This window comes from Entelurus aequoreus, linkage group LG05 (assembly GCF_033978785.1).
Source record: "Entelurus aequoreus isolate RoL-2023_Sb linkage group LG05, RoL_Eaeq_v1.1, whole genome shotgun sequence".
In the NCBI taxonomy this organism is placed as follows: Eukaryota; Metazoa; Chordata; class Actinopteri; order Syngnathiformes; family Syngnathidae; genus Entelurus; species Entelurus aequoreus.
Window position 1 is genome coordinate 75,626,464 of NC_084735.1, and position 18,743 is coordinate 75,645,206.

Sequence of the window (18,743 nt, forward strand, 5' to 3'; positions counted from 1 at the left end):
CCATATTAGAACAAAAATATATTTTTTCCCATTTTTTTTCTATTTTCAGAAAAACAATTATTTTAAGAGCTGCATGCGGCGTTAAAGAGCCGCATGTTGCAGACCCCCGCTCTAGGCACTCCATGCAGTCTGAATTTGATTCATTTTTATTTTTTACACAATTAAACTATTAATTGAAGCAACAGAACATTAATCAGGGTTTTTTTTTTCCGACTCAAATTAATCAATTTAATTAATGTATGCAGCCCGACTTATGAATTTTATATTTATTATGTATTATAAGTAGTTTTTACTTAGATTAATATTTTTTTATTCTAAAATTTGGGCAAAATAATGTAAAAAACAACAATCTTAGCCACAACATCAGGAGACTTAAATGCAAAATGTTATTGTTATGATTATGCAGAATCCTAAAAATATTTTTCATACAATTTGTTCAACCAAACTTCAAATGTCAAAAATGTACTTGTTACATCAACGCAGATAGTGGAGATCGGGTTGTAACAAACTGATTTTAATGAGCAAGTGATCACATCTGGAAGCAATAATTTTTAACTTCAACTGAGTCAAGTCAGTCCTGGTGGTGTTTCTGGCCGCTGGTCGGGTCAGCGAGCTCCAGTGGCAAACAGGAATGTGAGCCGTGATGCTGGAGGAGGAAGCGCTAGTGAGTTTACAGTCTGATAGTCTCATCATCTCTGCCCTTCCAGGCCCAGTTGGAGATGGACAAATACCTCCCTCAGATCACCAGCTCCCTCTTGAGTCCCGCCATTGACCCCGACGACAAGAAGTACAGGCGGGACAGCGCCTCCGTGGTGGACGAGTATTTCTCCGAGGACAAACACGGCGCACCGTACAGCCTCAACATCAACGTCATCCTGCCCAGCACCACTCACCTGCGCACGGGCCTCTACCGCCACAACACTAAGACCCTCGCCCCGCATCAGATCAAAACGGAACCTGGACTGGAGGTGCCCTGCTCCTCCGTCAACTCTGCCATCCTGCAGGCCCTGCCGGACTTCACCTCCGTGTTCAGCGTGCCGCCTGTCGTCAACAGCGTTTTCATCAAACCGGACTTGAGCTCTGGTGGAGTCACAATGTCGTCCACAGGGTCACAGCCGCAGCAACATTTGGACACAGAGCTTCAAATCGGACCCCAGGCCCCTCAGCCGCAAGTCTACCATATGCCCATCAGCAGTGGTGCTGACCTCACAATGACTTTGTCACACTCTGGACCCTCAGCTTCTAGAACCATGCTGAACCTGGGCAGTGGCGGCTACATGCTGGCCGAGCACCAGCTGGCGCACCAACACACTTACTACCAGGCCTCGACGGCTGCCGCCGCGTCCCATCACACGGGCCCCCACAGCCTGCCACCTTCTCCCCCAAATTCACAGCCGGGAAGTCCTGAGGGTCAAGCGGAGCTATTGAGCCTGGCCTGCCAACCGCCTCCTCCGTACCAGCACCATCTGAGCGGTATCAAAGTGCCGGGTTTGTCCCATCACGCCCTGCTGATGACTCACGGCCAGGGCGTCCTAACGGGGCCCAAATACAACAGGCGGAACAACCCGGAACTGGAGAAGAGGAGGATTCATTTCTGTGACTACCCAGGTCTTTAATGACTTATTTCTATCTATCTGTCAATTAACAGCTACCATCTAGCTTCCTAGTGGGCTACCTAGCTTGCATCTATCTAGGTAGCAAACAAGGCTCAAACATGTCAATTTAAGCTAACTACCTAGCATCTCTCCATTTAATTGTACTTGGCAAACTAGCTATCTATTGGTGCATTGCATTTACCTCGGAAGTTGGAAGTCTGATCTGGGAATGACGTCACAGTCGAGTTGTGAACGTTCCAGTTACTAGGTCGGAAATCAAGATGGCCACATCCGCAAAAGCTATTTTTGCGATTACCTTTTCTGAATAACAACAACTTAAGGGAAATTATGCACTCTTTCTGCAACCTTCAAACACGGTGGATGGAGAGGAAACACAGACGATATTGCGAGCGATGTAGAACATGAAATAAATGTTGTTTAAGCTACAGTAACATTACCATATATAAAGGTCCAACAATACATCGTATATGGTTGATTTAGTGTGACAAAAACGAATCAGAAGTGCTAATAGCGGACATTATAGAAGTGTATATCATTGTTTACGTCCAGAGCAGCCAACTTTGAAGCCAACTCGGGGGTGGTAAGAATGCTCCGACTTTCAAAGTCGGAAATCCGACCTCGAGGGGCGTTCCAGTTGAAATTCCGACTAGGAACTCGGAAATTCCGACTCCCCAGTACAAATGGAACAATAACTATCTAGCTAGCTACGGTGGCTAGCTATCTATCAAGCTAATTACGTTGCATTTATCTACCCAGTTAGCTACCTGGCATTTACCGATCGAGCTAATTAGCTAGCAGCTATCATTTCGTTTTTGTCTTGTCTAATTTTTAGTTGGCTCATTTGAATTCCAAGCAAACCCGAAAAAGGTTGAAACATGTCATAACATTTAGTTAGCATCTAACTATCACACTAACTAGCTAGCATGTATATTACCTTAGGAGCTTCCTGATATCTCTAAGAATGCAGCTAGCAACCATCTATCCATTTACTAACTAAATAAAGCTAGCTAAGTAGGTAGCATTTATCTACCCAGTTAGCTACCTAGCATTAACAGATCAAGCTAATTAGCTAGCAGCTATCATTTAGTTTTTGTCTGTCTAATCTTTAGTTGGCTCATTTAAATTCCAAGCAAACCCGAAAAAGGTTGAAACATAACATTTAGTTAGCATCTAACGATCACGCTAACGAGCTAGCATTTATCTTACCATAGGAGCTTCTTGGTATCTCTAACAACGCAGCGAGCAACCATCTATCCATTTACTAACCTATGTAAAGCTAGCTGTTATCTACAGTGTATGTCTCTCAATCCATAAATTTGTTTGATTGCTGCAAAGCTACGGTAGACCACCAAGGGCTAACAATAAAAATATTGTATTAGCATCAAATTGTACGCAGATACCAAACTCCTTATGTCCTTTTTGAGTGGGATTCATCCATTATTCATTGCAAAATGTCAAAACAGTTTAACGTTTTAATGTATTTGTACCATATTGCAGGTATTTCTTCTTTTAAGTCAGTCGCATTGTTTGTTTTTAACAGCTAAACAAACAAAAACCAACGGGCAAAAACATTTTCTTCCTAGCCAGAGGTATCAAGGACTCAATGTTTGTTGTGTTCACTTCCTGTTTAGCCGCAAAATGTGCCCTTATATGCAAATTAAGAGCGGCAAGTTTATAATTATTTGTGTTTTAGCACACAGGAAAACGTTCATCAGGATCGTGGGAGTCGTACTTGCTTCAAACTGCCCTTTTTCTTTTTGCTTCATGTGGGTTTTTTTTGTGTTTTTTCGCAGGGTGCACCAAAGTTTACACAAAGAGCTCGCATCTGAAGGCTCATCAGAGGACGCACACAGGTAAAAACATAAAAGGGCGTAACAAAGTACTCCATTTAAGTACTACATTTACAGAGGCCATGACAAGGAAAACAGCATTAGCTTGCGGAAGAATTCATGTGGTCTTTTCTCCGCCATGCTGGTACATGTTGCTACTTGCCTTCTAAGCTAAAAAAAAAACAAAAAAATAGAATGGGGGGGGAAGGCTTAAACCAGTTACTCCTGCTTTTTAGTCTTTTCAAAGTAAGGCACGGAGGTTTCGATGTGTTTCCCTTGTAAGGTGAAACCTGCGGCTTTCTCATACCCTCATACCCTTTTTTTTTTTCATTATTATTATTCTGATGGTGCGTATTTGCTCATGTGAGGGACTGAACAGAATCTTTGCTGTCATAAATAAGATAAGGCGGATGGGGTTCTGTGGGAAAGTGCACTTGTTGCGAAAGACCATAAACGACACGGGGCGGACATAAAACAGCAAAGTAAAGCGTGAGTAAACGCAGCAAGACTAATCGAAAGGGAGTTGGACCAAAACCGCAGAGGCCAACTAAGTCTTTATATCGGTCTCTGGTCCGAGCGTCTGATCAGCAGGTTTCACTTGCAAAACCGAGCCTGTCTCGTCTTGTTTAGCGTTTGGTTGATGATGATGACTCATGAGTGGAGTATGTCGACCGGTGAGGCAGCTGCACTTAACTAAACTAAATGTCAACAGACAAATTAAGCAAAAGACTGAACTAACCTGACTTGACTTTTGGGGCGTCCGGTTCTTTGCTACTACGTCCGCTGGCTATTTGTCTGTTTGCCAACATAATGCTGAGCAAATATTGCACACTTTGCCTCTACTCGACTCCCATAAAATATAGGCAGTCATAGATAACTGACTAAATATATTGATGTGGCGCACCTCAAGGCTCTGTCCTGGATCCCCCTTTTTTTGTCATATATCGGTAACAGTTTCTTCTCTGATACTCGCTTCCTGGTTGATAAAAATCCGATATCTGCCAAGGCGGACAGAACAGACTCGCCCTGTCAATGTCGCAGCGACATATACAGACCCAGCTACTCAAACTATGTACTATCTGTGAAAAAAACATATGTTGTTACTCAAAACTACAGACCATTAAATATCTTAAAGCTACATTAAACTAGGAAAAATGTGTAATAACAAGTAATCATCACAAGGAAAAGACCTAAATCCCCCCAAAAAACTAAATGGTCGACTACCTGTGAGTTTTGCCATACAGCAACCTGCCGTTATTTGTACCGGATTTCGTGTCAATTAGATGCACTGGTGGTAGTTGCTAACAATTTATAATTTTATGTATATGTATATGTGTGTATATATGTATGTATGTGTATGTACTCTGTGTGTATATATATGTATATGTGCGTGTATATATGTGTATACATATGTATATGTGTGTCTATATGTTTATATATGTATATGTGTGTATATATGTATGTGTGTTTGTGTGTATAAATGTGTATATATCTATATGTTTATATGTGTGTGTGTATGTGTTTATATATGTACAGTATGTATGTATATATAGTATGTATTAATGTATTAATATGTATATAGTGTGTATTAATGTATGAGTATGTGTGTATATGTTTATAAGTATATCTGTATATATATATATGTGTGTGTGTATATATATGTATGTGTGTGTATATATGAGTGTGTATATGTATGTGTATATATCTATATCTGTGTGTGGGTGTGTGTGTGTGTGTACACAGTATGTTTGTGTATATGTATTTGTGTGTATATATGTATGAATGTGTGTATATGTATGTGTATATATCTATATGTGTGTGTGTGTGTGTGTGTGTGTGTGTGTACACAGTATGTTTGTATATATGTATTTGTGTGTATATATGTATGAATATGTGTGTGTATATGTTTATATGTATATCTGTATATACATACGTGTGTGTATATACAGTATATATATGTATATATATATATATATATATATATATATATATATATATATATATATATATATATATATATATATATATATATATATATATATATATATATATATATATATATATATATATATATATATATATATATATATATATATATATATGTGTGTGTGTGTGTGTGTATATACGTGTACATATGTATATATGTATATATTGTGTATGTAGCTACATTTTGTTTTTGTCTTAACTTTTGGAACCGTTTACTCACGAAATCTGAGGCACCACTGTATAGCATTAATATTTATTTTATTTATTGTACTATCATGATAGATTAGATTCTCAAAGTTACTACTTGAGTTTAAATGCACTTTGGGCAGATGAGGATTGTTTTGAAGTGATCAGTAACTAAAATTATGTTCCATCGGCGCTAAATCGGAATTGGACACTGCAGTGCTACAAAGAATGGGCGCTCCACCAAGAACACACCCAATAATTCATTATTTTCTATATAATTTCTAATCCACAGTGTGATTTATAGGAAATAAATTCCAACAATCCTAAGTGCTTTGTTTGTATTAAAAATATATTGAAGCGACAACCATAAAAGCTTCCATAAAACCACTTCACATTCAAATACACAACAAACACAATCCTGAACATCCTCTTAAGATGCTCGAGTTTTCAAATCAATTTTCTCCTGCAGCCCGTTTAGGCGGCAATCAAAATGCACTGTGCCGCTGATGTATTTCCCAACAAAACACTGTGAAACATGCATGTACGTGTGCTCTTAGACACTTGTGTTATCATAACAATCAACCCCTCCCCCGTGTGAAAAGGCAACCTTGACCGTGGCCTCGCTCGTATGTTTGGACCCCCGCGTCCCGAGTCCCTCTTTTAACAAACATTAGGTGAGCTGATAACGCGTCAAGAGTCCCACAAAGACTTTATGGGTGTCCTGGAGAGCCCGTGAGTGTTTGCTCTTTGCCTCCGTAAAAAGCATCGACAGGTGCTTGTAAAAGCCTATTATTGTCCGGCACGATAGAAGAAAAGGTGTATCGTCATGTAAGCGGGAGTGCAGGAACACAAATGAACCGAAATGCACAAATGTGGTTTACAACCCATTCTATGGTCAAACTGTCGCCGTCGTAAAATCTTTATTAACTGTTCAAGATAATTTTTTTAGGGGCATGTGTCATGTGCTATTCTACGGTGGCTTCCAAAGGACTATAGAGCAAAAAGAATGAAAAGCACACGAGACAAAAAGCGCTTTGTGTGTGTGAGTGATGGATGCACTTTTGCACCGTTTTGTTGTTGTGTTTGCACGGGCTGAGACTGCTGCACGACTCTTTTAGAACCTACTTATACGTTCATACATGCTACATTAGTGTGTATTGAGTGTGTGTGCTTGGGGTTTCTAATTCGCCAGCTGCTCAAACAAGCACTTACATTGCATTTCAAAGGCAATTTGGACGGGTAATTGTTCATTTGTATTCATAAACGTGGTCAACTAGCCCTGTAAGTAGCGACAAAATGCAGGTTTACACTTGGCGAAATACAAACCCCGTTTCCTTATGAGTTGGGAAATTGTGTTAGATGTAAATATAAACGGAATACAATGATTTGCAAATCCTTTTCAACCCATATTCCATTGAATGCACTACAAAGACAAGATATTGAAGATTCAAGATTGTTTATTGTCATATGCACAGTTAAACAGACAGTTTGCCGTACAATGAAAATCTTACTTTGCTAGTCCACCCTTCAACAAGTCACACGGTACTTAGCTAAAAATAAAAATAAAAATGTATATACAAGGCACAGTAAGTAACATTACATTATTGCACATTCTGATTGACAGTCAACAGTATAAATATGGAGGTGACCTTGGGTCACAGCAGCAGTTCAAGTGTCTTTAGTGATCAAAGGTGAAAAGTGTCTACAGTGAAGGTTCACAGTTCGGGGGTGGTCATGGTAGCTGTCTTTTGTTCAAAAAGATAAAAGTAAAACGGGGGGGGGGAGCTAGCATTCACAAGTTAGCATTCATAAGCCTGATGGCCTGTGGGTAGAAACTGTTTGTCAGTCTCATAGTCCTGGATTCCAGGCTCCTGTATCGTCTGCCTGATGGTAGGAGGCTAAAGAGACTGTGCTGGGGGTGTGTACTGTCCTTTATGATGTTGTGTGCTCTCCTGGTGGCCCTGGTAGAGTACATGTCCTGTAGTGAGGGGAAGGCTGCTCCTGATATGTACTGAGCAGTTTTAATCACTCGCTGGAGTGCCTTCCTGTCCTTAGCAGTGCAGTTTCCATACCAGACCGTGATTGAGCTGGTAAGGACACTCTCAACCGTACTTCTATAGAAGTTGCTGAGAATTTTGGGTGGCTTGACAAATTTTCTCAGCCTTCTTAGGAAGTACAATCGCTGCTGGGCTTTCTTTATTGTTTGTTGGGTGTTGTGATCCCAGGTGAGGTCCTCGCTGATGTGGGTCCCGAGGAATTTAAAGGTTCCACCTTTGTCCACCTTTGTCCCCCCTATGTACAGAGGTGTGTACTGTGCACTCCTTCTCCGTGGGTCAATAATAATCTCCTTGGTTTTGTCTGTGTTCAGGGAGAAATTTTTTATCCTGACACCAGGCCACCAGTTCCGCTACCTCCCTTCTGTACGCTGCCTCAGCTCCCCTGGTGATCAGTCTGACGACCGTAGTATCATCTGCAAACTTGATGATACTGGTGTTGTTCTGGGAGGCCACACAGTCGTGTATGAAGAGGGTGTACAATAGGGGGCTCAGCACGCAGCCTTGGGGGGTCCCTGTGCTTAGAACCTTTGTGCCTGATGTCTGGTTGCCGATTCTGACTGACTGGGGCCGGTTTGTGAGAAAGTTCAGGACCCAGTCACAATAGTGAGGAGTTTAGCAGTGAGTTTTTGTGGGATGTCCGTGTTAAAAGCAGAGCTTTTTTTTTTTTCAAACTCATAAACTTTTTTTTTTTTTTGCAAATAATAATTAACTTAGAATTTCATGGCTGCAACACGTGCCAAAGTAGTTGGGAAAGGGCATGTTCACCACTGTGTTACATCACCTTTTCTTTTAACAACAATCAATAAACGATTGGGAACTGAGGAAACTAATTGTTGAAGCTTTGAAAGTGGAATTCTTTCCCATTGTTGTTTTATGTAGAGCTTCAGTCGTTCAACAGTCCGGGGTCTCCGCTGTCGTATTTTACGCTTCATAATGGGCCACACATTTTCGATGGGAGACAGGTCTGGACTGCAGGCGGGCCTGGAAAGTACCCGCACTCTTTTTTTACGAAGCCACGCTGTTGTAACACGTGCTGAATGTGGCTTGGCATTGTCTTGCTGAAATAAGCAGGGGCGTCCATGAAAAAGACGGCGCTTAGATGGCAGCATATGTTGTTCCAAAACCTGTATGTACCTTTCAGCATTAATGGTGCCTTCACAGATGTGTAAGTTACCCATGTCTTGGGCACTAATACGACCCCATACCAACACAGATGCTGGCTTAATAATATTGTTTTTAATATTGTTTTTAACATGGCTGTGCAGCACTATGGAAACATTCTTGTTGTGTAAATGTGCTATATAAATAAAGTGGATTGGATTGGATTGGATTTTGAACTTTGCGTCGATAACAGTCGGTCTTAAAACCCATTTTTATTCACTGGCTTTTAACCCAGCATGAGACTTTAAACTGTTTTTAACTTTTAACTTTTTTAACTGCTTTTTATCTAACAAAATTGTTCTTAGGGTAATTTTGTATTTGCTTTTTTAATGTGTATTTTACTTCTGTTTTAAATTTTATTTTTTAGTCTGTCCTTTGCCTTTATTTCTTTGTGGTGTACAGCCCTTTGTTTTTCAACTGTGGTTGTTTTTAAAGGGCTTTATAAATAAAGTTGGTATGGTATGGTATGGTATGGATGGTTCGCTTCCCCTTTGGTCCGGATGACACGATGTCGAATATTTCGAAAAACAATTTGAAATGTGGACTCGTCAGACCACAGAACACTTTTCCACTTTGCATGAGTCCATCTTAGATGATCTCGGGCCCAGAGAAGTTGGCGGCGTTTCTGGGTGTTGTTGATAAATGGCTTTCGCTTTGCAGTAGAGCTTTAACTTGCACTTACAGATGTAGCGACCAACTGTATTTAGTGACAGTGGTTTTCTGAAGTGTTCCTGAGCCCATGTGGTGATATCCTTTAGCGATTGATGTCGGTTTTTGATACAGTGCCGTCTGAGGGATCGAAGGTCACGGTCATTCAATGTTGGTTTCCGGCCATGCCGCTTACGTGGAGTGATTTCTCCAGATTCTCTGAACCTTTTGATGATATTATGGACCATAGATGTTGAAATCCCTAAATTTCTTGCAATTGCACTTTGAGAAACGTTGTTCTTAAACGGTTTGACTATTTGCTCATGCAGTTGTGGACAAAGGCGTGTACCTCGCCCCATCCTTTCTTGTGAAAGACTGAGCATTTTTTGGGAAGCTGTTTTTATACCCAATCATGGCACCCACTTCAATCGAATCCAATCCACTTTATTTATATAGCACATTTACACAACAAGAATGTTTCCAAAGTGCTGCACAGCCATGTTAAAAACAATATTAAAAACAATATTAAAAACAATATTATGCTACACCAATGACTGAATAAAAACAAAGAATAAATGAATAGAAAACCAATACAGAGACAATATAAAAAATAAATATGATTAAAAGCGATTTTTAAAGGGTAAAACCAATTAAAACAGTAAAATAGACATCAAAATTTATTTAAAAAAACACAGAGGACAGAAGACCACACAACTCACGTAGTGTTAAAAGCCAAAGAATAAAAGTGGGTCTTAAGACGAGACTTAAAACACTCCACTGTGGAAGCAGTTTGAACATGGAGGGGCAGAGTGTTCCAGAGTTTAGGGCCGACCACAGAGAAGGCCCTGTCTCCCCTGGTTTTAAGTCTCGTCCTGGGCACCACGAGCTGGAGCTGGCTCTCGGACCTCAGAGCGCGCGCAGGAGTGTAAATTTGGATGAGGTCCGAGATATACTGAGGTGCCAGTCCATGTAAAGCTTTAAAAACAAACCGCAAGGATTTAAAATCAATTCTAAAATGAACAGGGAGCCAGTGCAAACTCCGAAGAATTCGGGTTATATGCTCACGTTTCCTGGCCCCTGTTAAAAGTCGTGCTGCCGCGTTCTGGACTAACTGCAACCTGGAGAGAGCTCTTTGGCTAATGCCAGCATAAAGTGCATTGCAGTAGTCCAGGCGACTTGAAATAAAAGCATGCACGACTTGTTCAAAAAGGTTAAAAGATAAAAATGGTTTTACCTTTGCTAAAAGACGAAGATGATAAAAACACGATTTTAAAACGCCATTGACTTGTTCCCAATTAGCCTGCACACCTGTGGGATGTTCCAAATAAGTGTTTGATGAGCATTCCTCAACTTTATCAGTATTTATTGCCACCTTTCCCAACTTCTTTGTCACGTGTTGCTGGCATCAAATTCTAAAGTTAATGATTATTTGCATTAAAAAAAAAAGTTTATCAGTTTGAACATCAAATATGTTGTCTTTGTAGCTGATTCAACTTAATATGGGTTGAAAATGATTTGCAAATCATTGTATTCCGTTTATATTTACATCTAACACAATTTCCCAACTCATATGGAAACGGGGTTTGTAAAAAAAAAAATCCTGAATAATTCCTTTTTAGTGAGGTTTTTTTAATTGAAATAATTACAGCAAAATAGTTATAAAAACGATACATTTTGTTAGACTAATGCTATATAAAACCATATGCAAAAACCTTAGTCTATTTAAATAACTGCTTGCATATATGCTAACTAGCCACAAATATGTTCAGTCCTTCGACTTTAAAGCCTGCCAATATGCTAACTCCACCAAAATAGTATGTGTTTATCCAAATAATAGCTGGCTGACCTGCTAACTCTTTAAATGTGACCAGTGTGTTTGAAACAACAGTTTGCACAGATGCTAACTCCCTACAAATTGGATCAATAAAGCCAAATACCAGTTTGCATTGATGCAAACCTCCCAAAATGTGATTAGTATATCTAAATACACGCTCTCAAACATGCTAACTACCCAGCAGTTTGAGCAATATAGCCAAATAACAGTTTGCAAAGATGCTAACTTACTAAAATGTGATCAGTATATCTAAATAAAATCGAGAAAACATGCTTACTACCCACAAATTTGATCAAAATAGCCAAATAACAGTTTGCAAAGATGCTAACTTACTAAAATGTGATCAGTATATCTAAATAAAATCGAGAAAACATGCTTACTACCCACAAATTTGATCAAAATAGCCAAATAACAGTTTGCAAACATGCTAGCTTCCCAAAATGTGATCAGAAATAACAGCTTGCAAACGTACTAACTACCCACAACCCATTTTTAGTCAATACAATTTAGAGCCTGCCAACATGCTAACTACACCAACATAGTATTATTTTTTTATCCAAATCACAGCTAGGTGACCTAACCCCCAAATTGTGACCAGTCGATTTAAATAACAGCTTGCAAATATGCTAACTACCCACAACATTTTCAGTCCTTCCAATTTAGAGCCTGCCAACATGCTGCCTACATCAAAATAATATATTTTTATCCAAATCAGAGCAAGCTAAACATGCTAACTCTCTAAGGCCCCGTTTACACTAAGCCAGATAAGGTTATGCTGGGTAAATCAAAATCTAAATAACTGCTTGAAATTAACTGAACGCAAACATACTAACTACCAAAATGTGATCAGTTTTTCTAAATACCAGAAAAAACAGGACTTATATTAAATACTTCAGACAACAAACGTTTTTGTGTGATCAATACTAAAGAAATACTTGTTTCAGGCTTTTTGATTAAATGTTGTCGACCAGGAGGTGAAGCACATGATTTGAGTTTACGCACTAAAAACGAATAAAGAGAGAACACGAGGACAAAAATGTAAAAGGTGAAGCATAATGAGATGTGTTAAATCTAACAAGACATGTAGTCAACCCCACCCAAACGTTGACATTTCACCAGCGTGCGGCTGCCAAAGCGCGAGCTAATCATCAACATCGAGTTTAGAAAAGGATCAGATGAATGTGCTCCTATGCACACAAACAATAAGAAACACAAAGATTGTAGACAAGGAAGTAAATCGCTTGTGGAAAACTCAGTCAAACTGAAAAAGCGAGATAAGGAAGTCAAGTTAGCTATTAGGTGTTAGCATCGGAAAACCCGCCGGATTTGTTTGCGTTGAATCTTTGAGGATTTCTCCTTCTATCAGCAAGCATTTTTTCGGCCGTTTGGGGCATCAAGTGCTCATTAGCAACGTTAGCGCTGATTAGATAGCGGCGGCTATTGGCCATCAATCACGACGTGGCGGTCGTTAGCTGCGCCGAGGGGTCCAAAGAGCGGGTGACAATAAACAGCCAGGCCGTGTTTGTTTGAGTCAACGGGAGGTTTTCAACTTAAAACGTTTTTTTTTTTTTTTTCCGGCTCTTTGTGAACTATATCCTGTTTCTAGCCAACAGCTCTCTGAGTGTGTGCAAACGTCTGCGTGTACATAAAAGAACCACAGGTGTGTTTGGTTTTGCGGTATAGGCGCACGGTCGGGGTCAAAAGCTCCGATTATTATGCCGGAGGGCACGGAAATACGCTTGTGAAATATGACTCACAATGAACAAACAACTCTTGGCTGTTAATACGTTTCGAAACATGCTGCTAGCTAAAAGCCAGCGTTTGTCTTTGGAGGAAGGTATGACCATTAATTAGCTTATGTTGCCATTAGTGGTTTAACTAGACTGACCATACGTCCTCTTTTCCCCGGACATGTCCTCTTTTGCGGGGCTGTCCGGGCGGAGTTTCTTAAATGCCTCAAATGTCCGGCATTTTGAGTTAGGGTCGCGTGTATTTTCAATGTACGTTCAGGGTTAAGAAGGGGTTAAAAACAAAACAAATTGTGAAGGTGTGCTCACGCAGCAGCATTGGTGAGGGAGGGGCAGAGACAGAGAGAGCGAGAGAGTTATGATAAACGCGCATGCGTCGCCAGGTTCTGCTTTTTATCCATAGATTTATCACATTTCATTTTTTATTATCTATAGCAGGGGTGTCAAAAGTGTGCCCCGGAGGCCATTTGCGGCCCACAGCTAATGTTTTAAAGGCCCACGGCACATTCTAAAAATACTATTAAAATAAACAAAAACATAACAAAAGTGAAATAATAGAGCTTAAAGGTGAAATGTAATTTAGAGAAAGTTGCAATGTTGACTAATAAAACAAAGCTGTTTTTTTTTCTTTCAAACTGTCATTGCTCAAATCATAATATTGAATCAAAATCAATGTTATTATGAATTATTGACCTATCCAAGGTTCCGATTACTTCACATCAAATATTCCACTTTGAAAAACATTTTTGGTGGAAGATTTTGCATATTTTGTGTGTTTGCCATTCGAAACAAAGTTTTGTTTGACAAAAAAGGGCGGAAAAAAAACAAACAAAAAAACAACATAAAAAAAACTAAAACATTTTGAAATGAGGAATAGATCTGAAGTTGAAGTAGACTCCAGAGATTTAAGCGTTAGATATAAAATTTATGTGTGCCCTGGCACACCATTATCATCATTTCATGACCCACTTTTATACTGAAATAAATACACCTACAACTTATTAAATAAAAACATAGAAAAAACTACCAGCAGCGGTAAAGTTTAGATCCATGAAGGAAAGAAGAAAGTGAATGAATGTTTATAACTGAATACATTTACATATGCATACAAATTTGTCTTCTTTTTGTAATTATTTTTTTTAATGAATGAAGTAACGTTCATAGAATAAAATAGAATAGAAAGTACTTTATTGATCCCTGGGGGAAATTCAGCACCACAGTTTGCTCACAATAGACAATAATAATTATAAATAATATAATATAATATATATATATAACATATAATATATAAATAATATAAATATATTCTACATATATGTACATATATATATATATGTATATATATATTCTACATTATGACAACCTTTTTCCAAAACACAATATAGAATGTGAGATATAACAGGATAATGCATACGTTTATCATTTGTTTTCAAAACGCTTACAAAAAAGTGGGACCCCATTTTTATGACTTGATGGGGTCCCTGGGACCCCATTTTGAAAATTCCTAGCGCCAACACTGCTGTCAACAGGGGAGAAAAAATGCTTTATTTAAATAAATATATTATTAATAAAGCAAGTTTGAGTATCATTGGCAAATTTTCACCTGCCCGCCTTGGCACGCGTATATGTGAGCCTAGTTTAACAGAACAGATATATTTATAAGTGCCTATATTTTTCACAATGTGTAACTGCATTGAATAAAAATTGCTTGTCGGCCCAGGAAACAATTCAAAATGTGCAGTCATGTTGTAGTTACGATAAAATAATCATCTAGCGAAATCGTTCATTAGCTAACAACACACAAAGCTAATGTGTGTGTTACGTACGAGCGTAGTTTACATCATTACATACTAACAGCCATAGTAGAATGCTTAAATCACATTGGAAAGTTGGGCATGAAGTTTTAAAACTGCCCTTTTGAGTTAGCGGGAATTTGTTCAAGACTGTTCTTTCCTTAAAGTCACTTGGAAGTTGTAGGAAAATGTATTTCTTAAATTTTTTATATTTTTCAGTTTTGTTAATTAATGTTAAAAAATATATTGCTTTGGAGTAATAGAATAAATAATTGGTCAAAACCTTTTAGTATATTTTACCTTTTCTCCAATTAACACATTAAAGATCTCTCACATACTTTTATTGTTCGGTTTTTTGGGGGTGGGGGGGGGAGATTTAGCATGTTTGCTAGCTGTTATTTGCTTTGGATTATAGAAAAGTAATCATTAGCTTGGCAAAGTAGAAAAATAAGTTGCTTTGAAGTAATAGAAAAATTTATAATTTACTTAGGAAAAGTGTATCAGTTTTGGGGTAATGTTCTTTTGGGAAAATTTGCTAGCTATTAAAATTAAATTTTTATAGCCTTTTGCGAAGTTGGCATGTTTGCTAGCTGTTAATTGCTTTGAATGAAGCAGTAGCCAGGCAAAATTAATTTTTTCTTTAGTTTTGGTAAATAGAATTGAATAGAATAGATTTTTATTGTCATTATTACAGTGAACAGGTTCAAAGAACAACGAAATTGGAGCAGATCCCCTAAGGTGCATACACAATAATTTAGTAATATAAATAGTAAAAAAAGATAAAAAAGAAGATATGTATCTATATATATGTATATATCCACACACATGCACATATCCATACATATGCATATATATACTTATACACATATAACATTATAGTCCAAAAATTATAGGATTCAGGAAAAAAAATACATAAAAGTAAAAAAACAAACAATTATTGTCTAACATTTACATGCAAGAACAACGCATTTAAAAAAAGAAAAGAAAAATGGCAATTGGAAAATATAGCATTAACCTCAAAAAAATGTATCGGGTTTGGCGGAAATGTCTTTTGGTTTTTGGGAAATTTTGTAGCTGTCAAAATTAAATTTTTATCACTTTTTGGGAAGTTAGAATGTTTGCTGGCTGTAAATGCTTTACGTTAATTGAAAATTAAGCATTAGCTTGGCAAAATAGAACCAATAAGTTGCTTTGAAGTAATAGAAAAATACAGCATTTACTTCGTAAAATGTATCTGTTTTAGCAGTAATTGCTTTTAGTTCATCGTTTGTGACAATTTGCTTATTTGTTAGCTATCAAAATAAAAAATGTATAGCCTTTTGCAAAGTTAGCGTGTTTTTATTTTTTACTTTCTTCAATTTTACTAAATGGTAGGATTAAAAAAAAAATACATAGAAGTAAACAAAAAAAAAAGCAAGAACACCACATTTAAATGCAAGAACAATGCTTTTTTTTAAATAAAAGAAAAATGATAATAGAACAACTGCATTGTCTTCAAAAAAAATGTATCGGGTTTGGCGGAAATTTATTTTGGTTAATCTTTTGGGGAAATATGCTAATTTGTTAGTTATAAGAATTAAATTGTTAGCGCCTTTCGGGAAGTTAGCATGTTTGTTAGCTGTTAATTGCTTTGAAATAGGCAGTACCCTTGCAAAATGTATTTGTTCTTCAATTTTGTTCAATGATTAGATTCAAGAGGAAAAGATCATTTTTAAAGTAATAAAAAATTGCAAGACCACCACATTAAAAAAAAGAAAATAAAATGACTAAAGAAAAATATTGCATTTACCTGGTCAAAATGTATCGGGTTCGGCGTTTTTGGGAAATTTTTGTCACTTTTTGGGAAGTTAGAATGTTTGCTGGCTGTTAATGCTTTACATTAATGGAAAATTAAGCATTGGCCTGGCAAAATAGAACCAATAAGTTGCTTTGAAGTAATAGAAAAATACAGCATTTACCTTGGAAAATTTATCGGTTCATCTTTTGGGGAAATTTGCCCATTTGCTAGCTATCACAATTAAATTTGTATCGCTCTTTGGGAAGTTAGCATGTTTGCTCGCTGTTAATTGCTTTGAATTGAATAAACCATAGCCTGGCAAAATATATATTTTCTTAACATTTTTTTTAAATATACCATTTACTTCGGAAAAATATATCGGTTTTGGCGGAAAATTTCCTTTGGTTAATTTGATACACTGCAAAAAGTCAGTGTTCAAAAACAAGGGAAAAAAATACAAAAATTAGGGGTGTTTTATTTAAACTAAGCAAAATTATCTGCCAATAGAACAAAAAAATTTGGCTTGTCAAGACTTTCCAAAACAAGTAAATTTAGCTAACTTCAATTAACCCAAAAATACCTTAAAATAAGTAGATTCTCACTAATAACAATCCAATCCAATCCACTTTATTTATATAGCACATTTAAACAACAAAATGTTTCCAAAGTGCTGCACAACAATATTAAAAACAATATTCAAATATTATCCTTAGCTCCACCAATGACTGAATAAAAACAAAAAATAAATACATATAAAACCAATATAAAAACCAATATAAAATAAATATGATTAAAAACTATTTTAAAGGGTAAAACCAATTAAAACAGTAAATAGAAATCATCAACATTTTAAAAACACAGAGGACAAAAGAGGACCACACAACTCACATAGTGCTAAAAGCCAGAGAATAAAAGTGGGTCTTAAGACCAGACTTAAAACACTCCACTGTGGGAGCACTTCGAACATGAAGGGGCAGAGTGTTCCAGAGCTTAGGACCGACCACAGAGAAGGCCCTGTCTCCCCTGGTTTTAAGTCTGGTCTTGGGCACCACGAGCTGGAGCTGGCTCTCGGACCTCAGAGCGAGCGTAGTGTACTACTATATGAGTACGCATTTTCTATTGTTTCATTGAAAATAAAACAGCAAAGTCCATTTGGCTGTCATCTGTTTTAATTATGAGACACAATTGTGTCAAAGTCATGATTTTTTTTTCCCATGCTTGAAATAAGAAACTATTACTTTAAAAAAAAAGTAGTTTTATACTTGTGAGTGTTAATGACACAGCTTTGCAACACTTGATATTCTAGTTTCAAGCATGTTTTACTCAATATAGGTCATAAAATCTCAGCAACAAGCTGTAATATCTTACTGAGATCATATAGGATCAAAACCCTTAAAACAAGTAAAACACTCTAACATAAAATCTGCTTATAATAATTATGAAAAATGGGTTATACTTGTATAGCGCTTTTCTACAGTGAGAAGAATGATCTTATCAGACAGAAAATAAGCAAATATCACCCTTATTTGAGATATTTAATCTTACTTAGATTTCAGTTTTTGCAGTGTAGCTGTCAAAATAAAAATTGTACCGCATTTTTCTAACTATAAGTCGCAGTTTTTTTCATAGTTTGGTGCGACTTATGTGTGAAATTATTAACACATTACCGTAAAATATCAAATATTATTTAGCTCATTCACGTAAGAGACTAGACGTATAAGATTTCATGGGATTTAGCGATTAGGAGTGACAGATTGTTTGGTAAACGTATAGCATGTTCTATATGTTATTGTTATTTGAATGACTCTTACCATAATATGTTACGTTAACATGCCAGGCACGTTCTCAGTTGGTTATTTATGCGTCATATAACGTACACTTATTCAGCCTGTTGTTCACTATTCTTTATTTATTTTAAATTGCCTTTCAAATGTCTACTCTTGGTGTTGGGTTTTATCAAATAAATTTCCCCCAAAAATGCGACTTATACTCCAGTGCGACTTGTATATGTTTTTTTCTTTTTTTATTATGCTTTTTCGGCCGGTGCGACTTATACTCCGGAGCGACTTGTTCGGAGTATAAGTCGCGTACACTTGCGTCGAGTATAC

The 18,743-nt window shown here is 37.3% G+C and overlaps 1 protein-coding gene across 8 annotated transcripts in view; it reads left to right on the forward strand.

Annotated features, from left to right (window-relative positions):
• klf5l (Kruppel like factor 5 like) overlaps positions 1–18,743 on the forward strand; it is a 90,404-nt gene that overhangs the window by 67,332 nt on the left and 4,329 nt on the right. For all 8 annotated transcript variants that reach the window (XM_062048917.1, XM_062048915.1, XM_062048912.1 and 5 more), the window contains 2 exons: positions 708–1,608; positions 3,410–3,469. In XM_062048917.1, coding sequence (XP_061904901.1) covers positions 720–1,608; positions 3,410–3,469 — 949 coding nt within the window. In that variant the 5' untranslated portion in view covers positions 708–719. The remainder of the gene's footprint in view (positions 1–707; positions 1,609–3,409; positions 3,470–18,743) is intronic.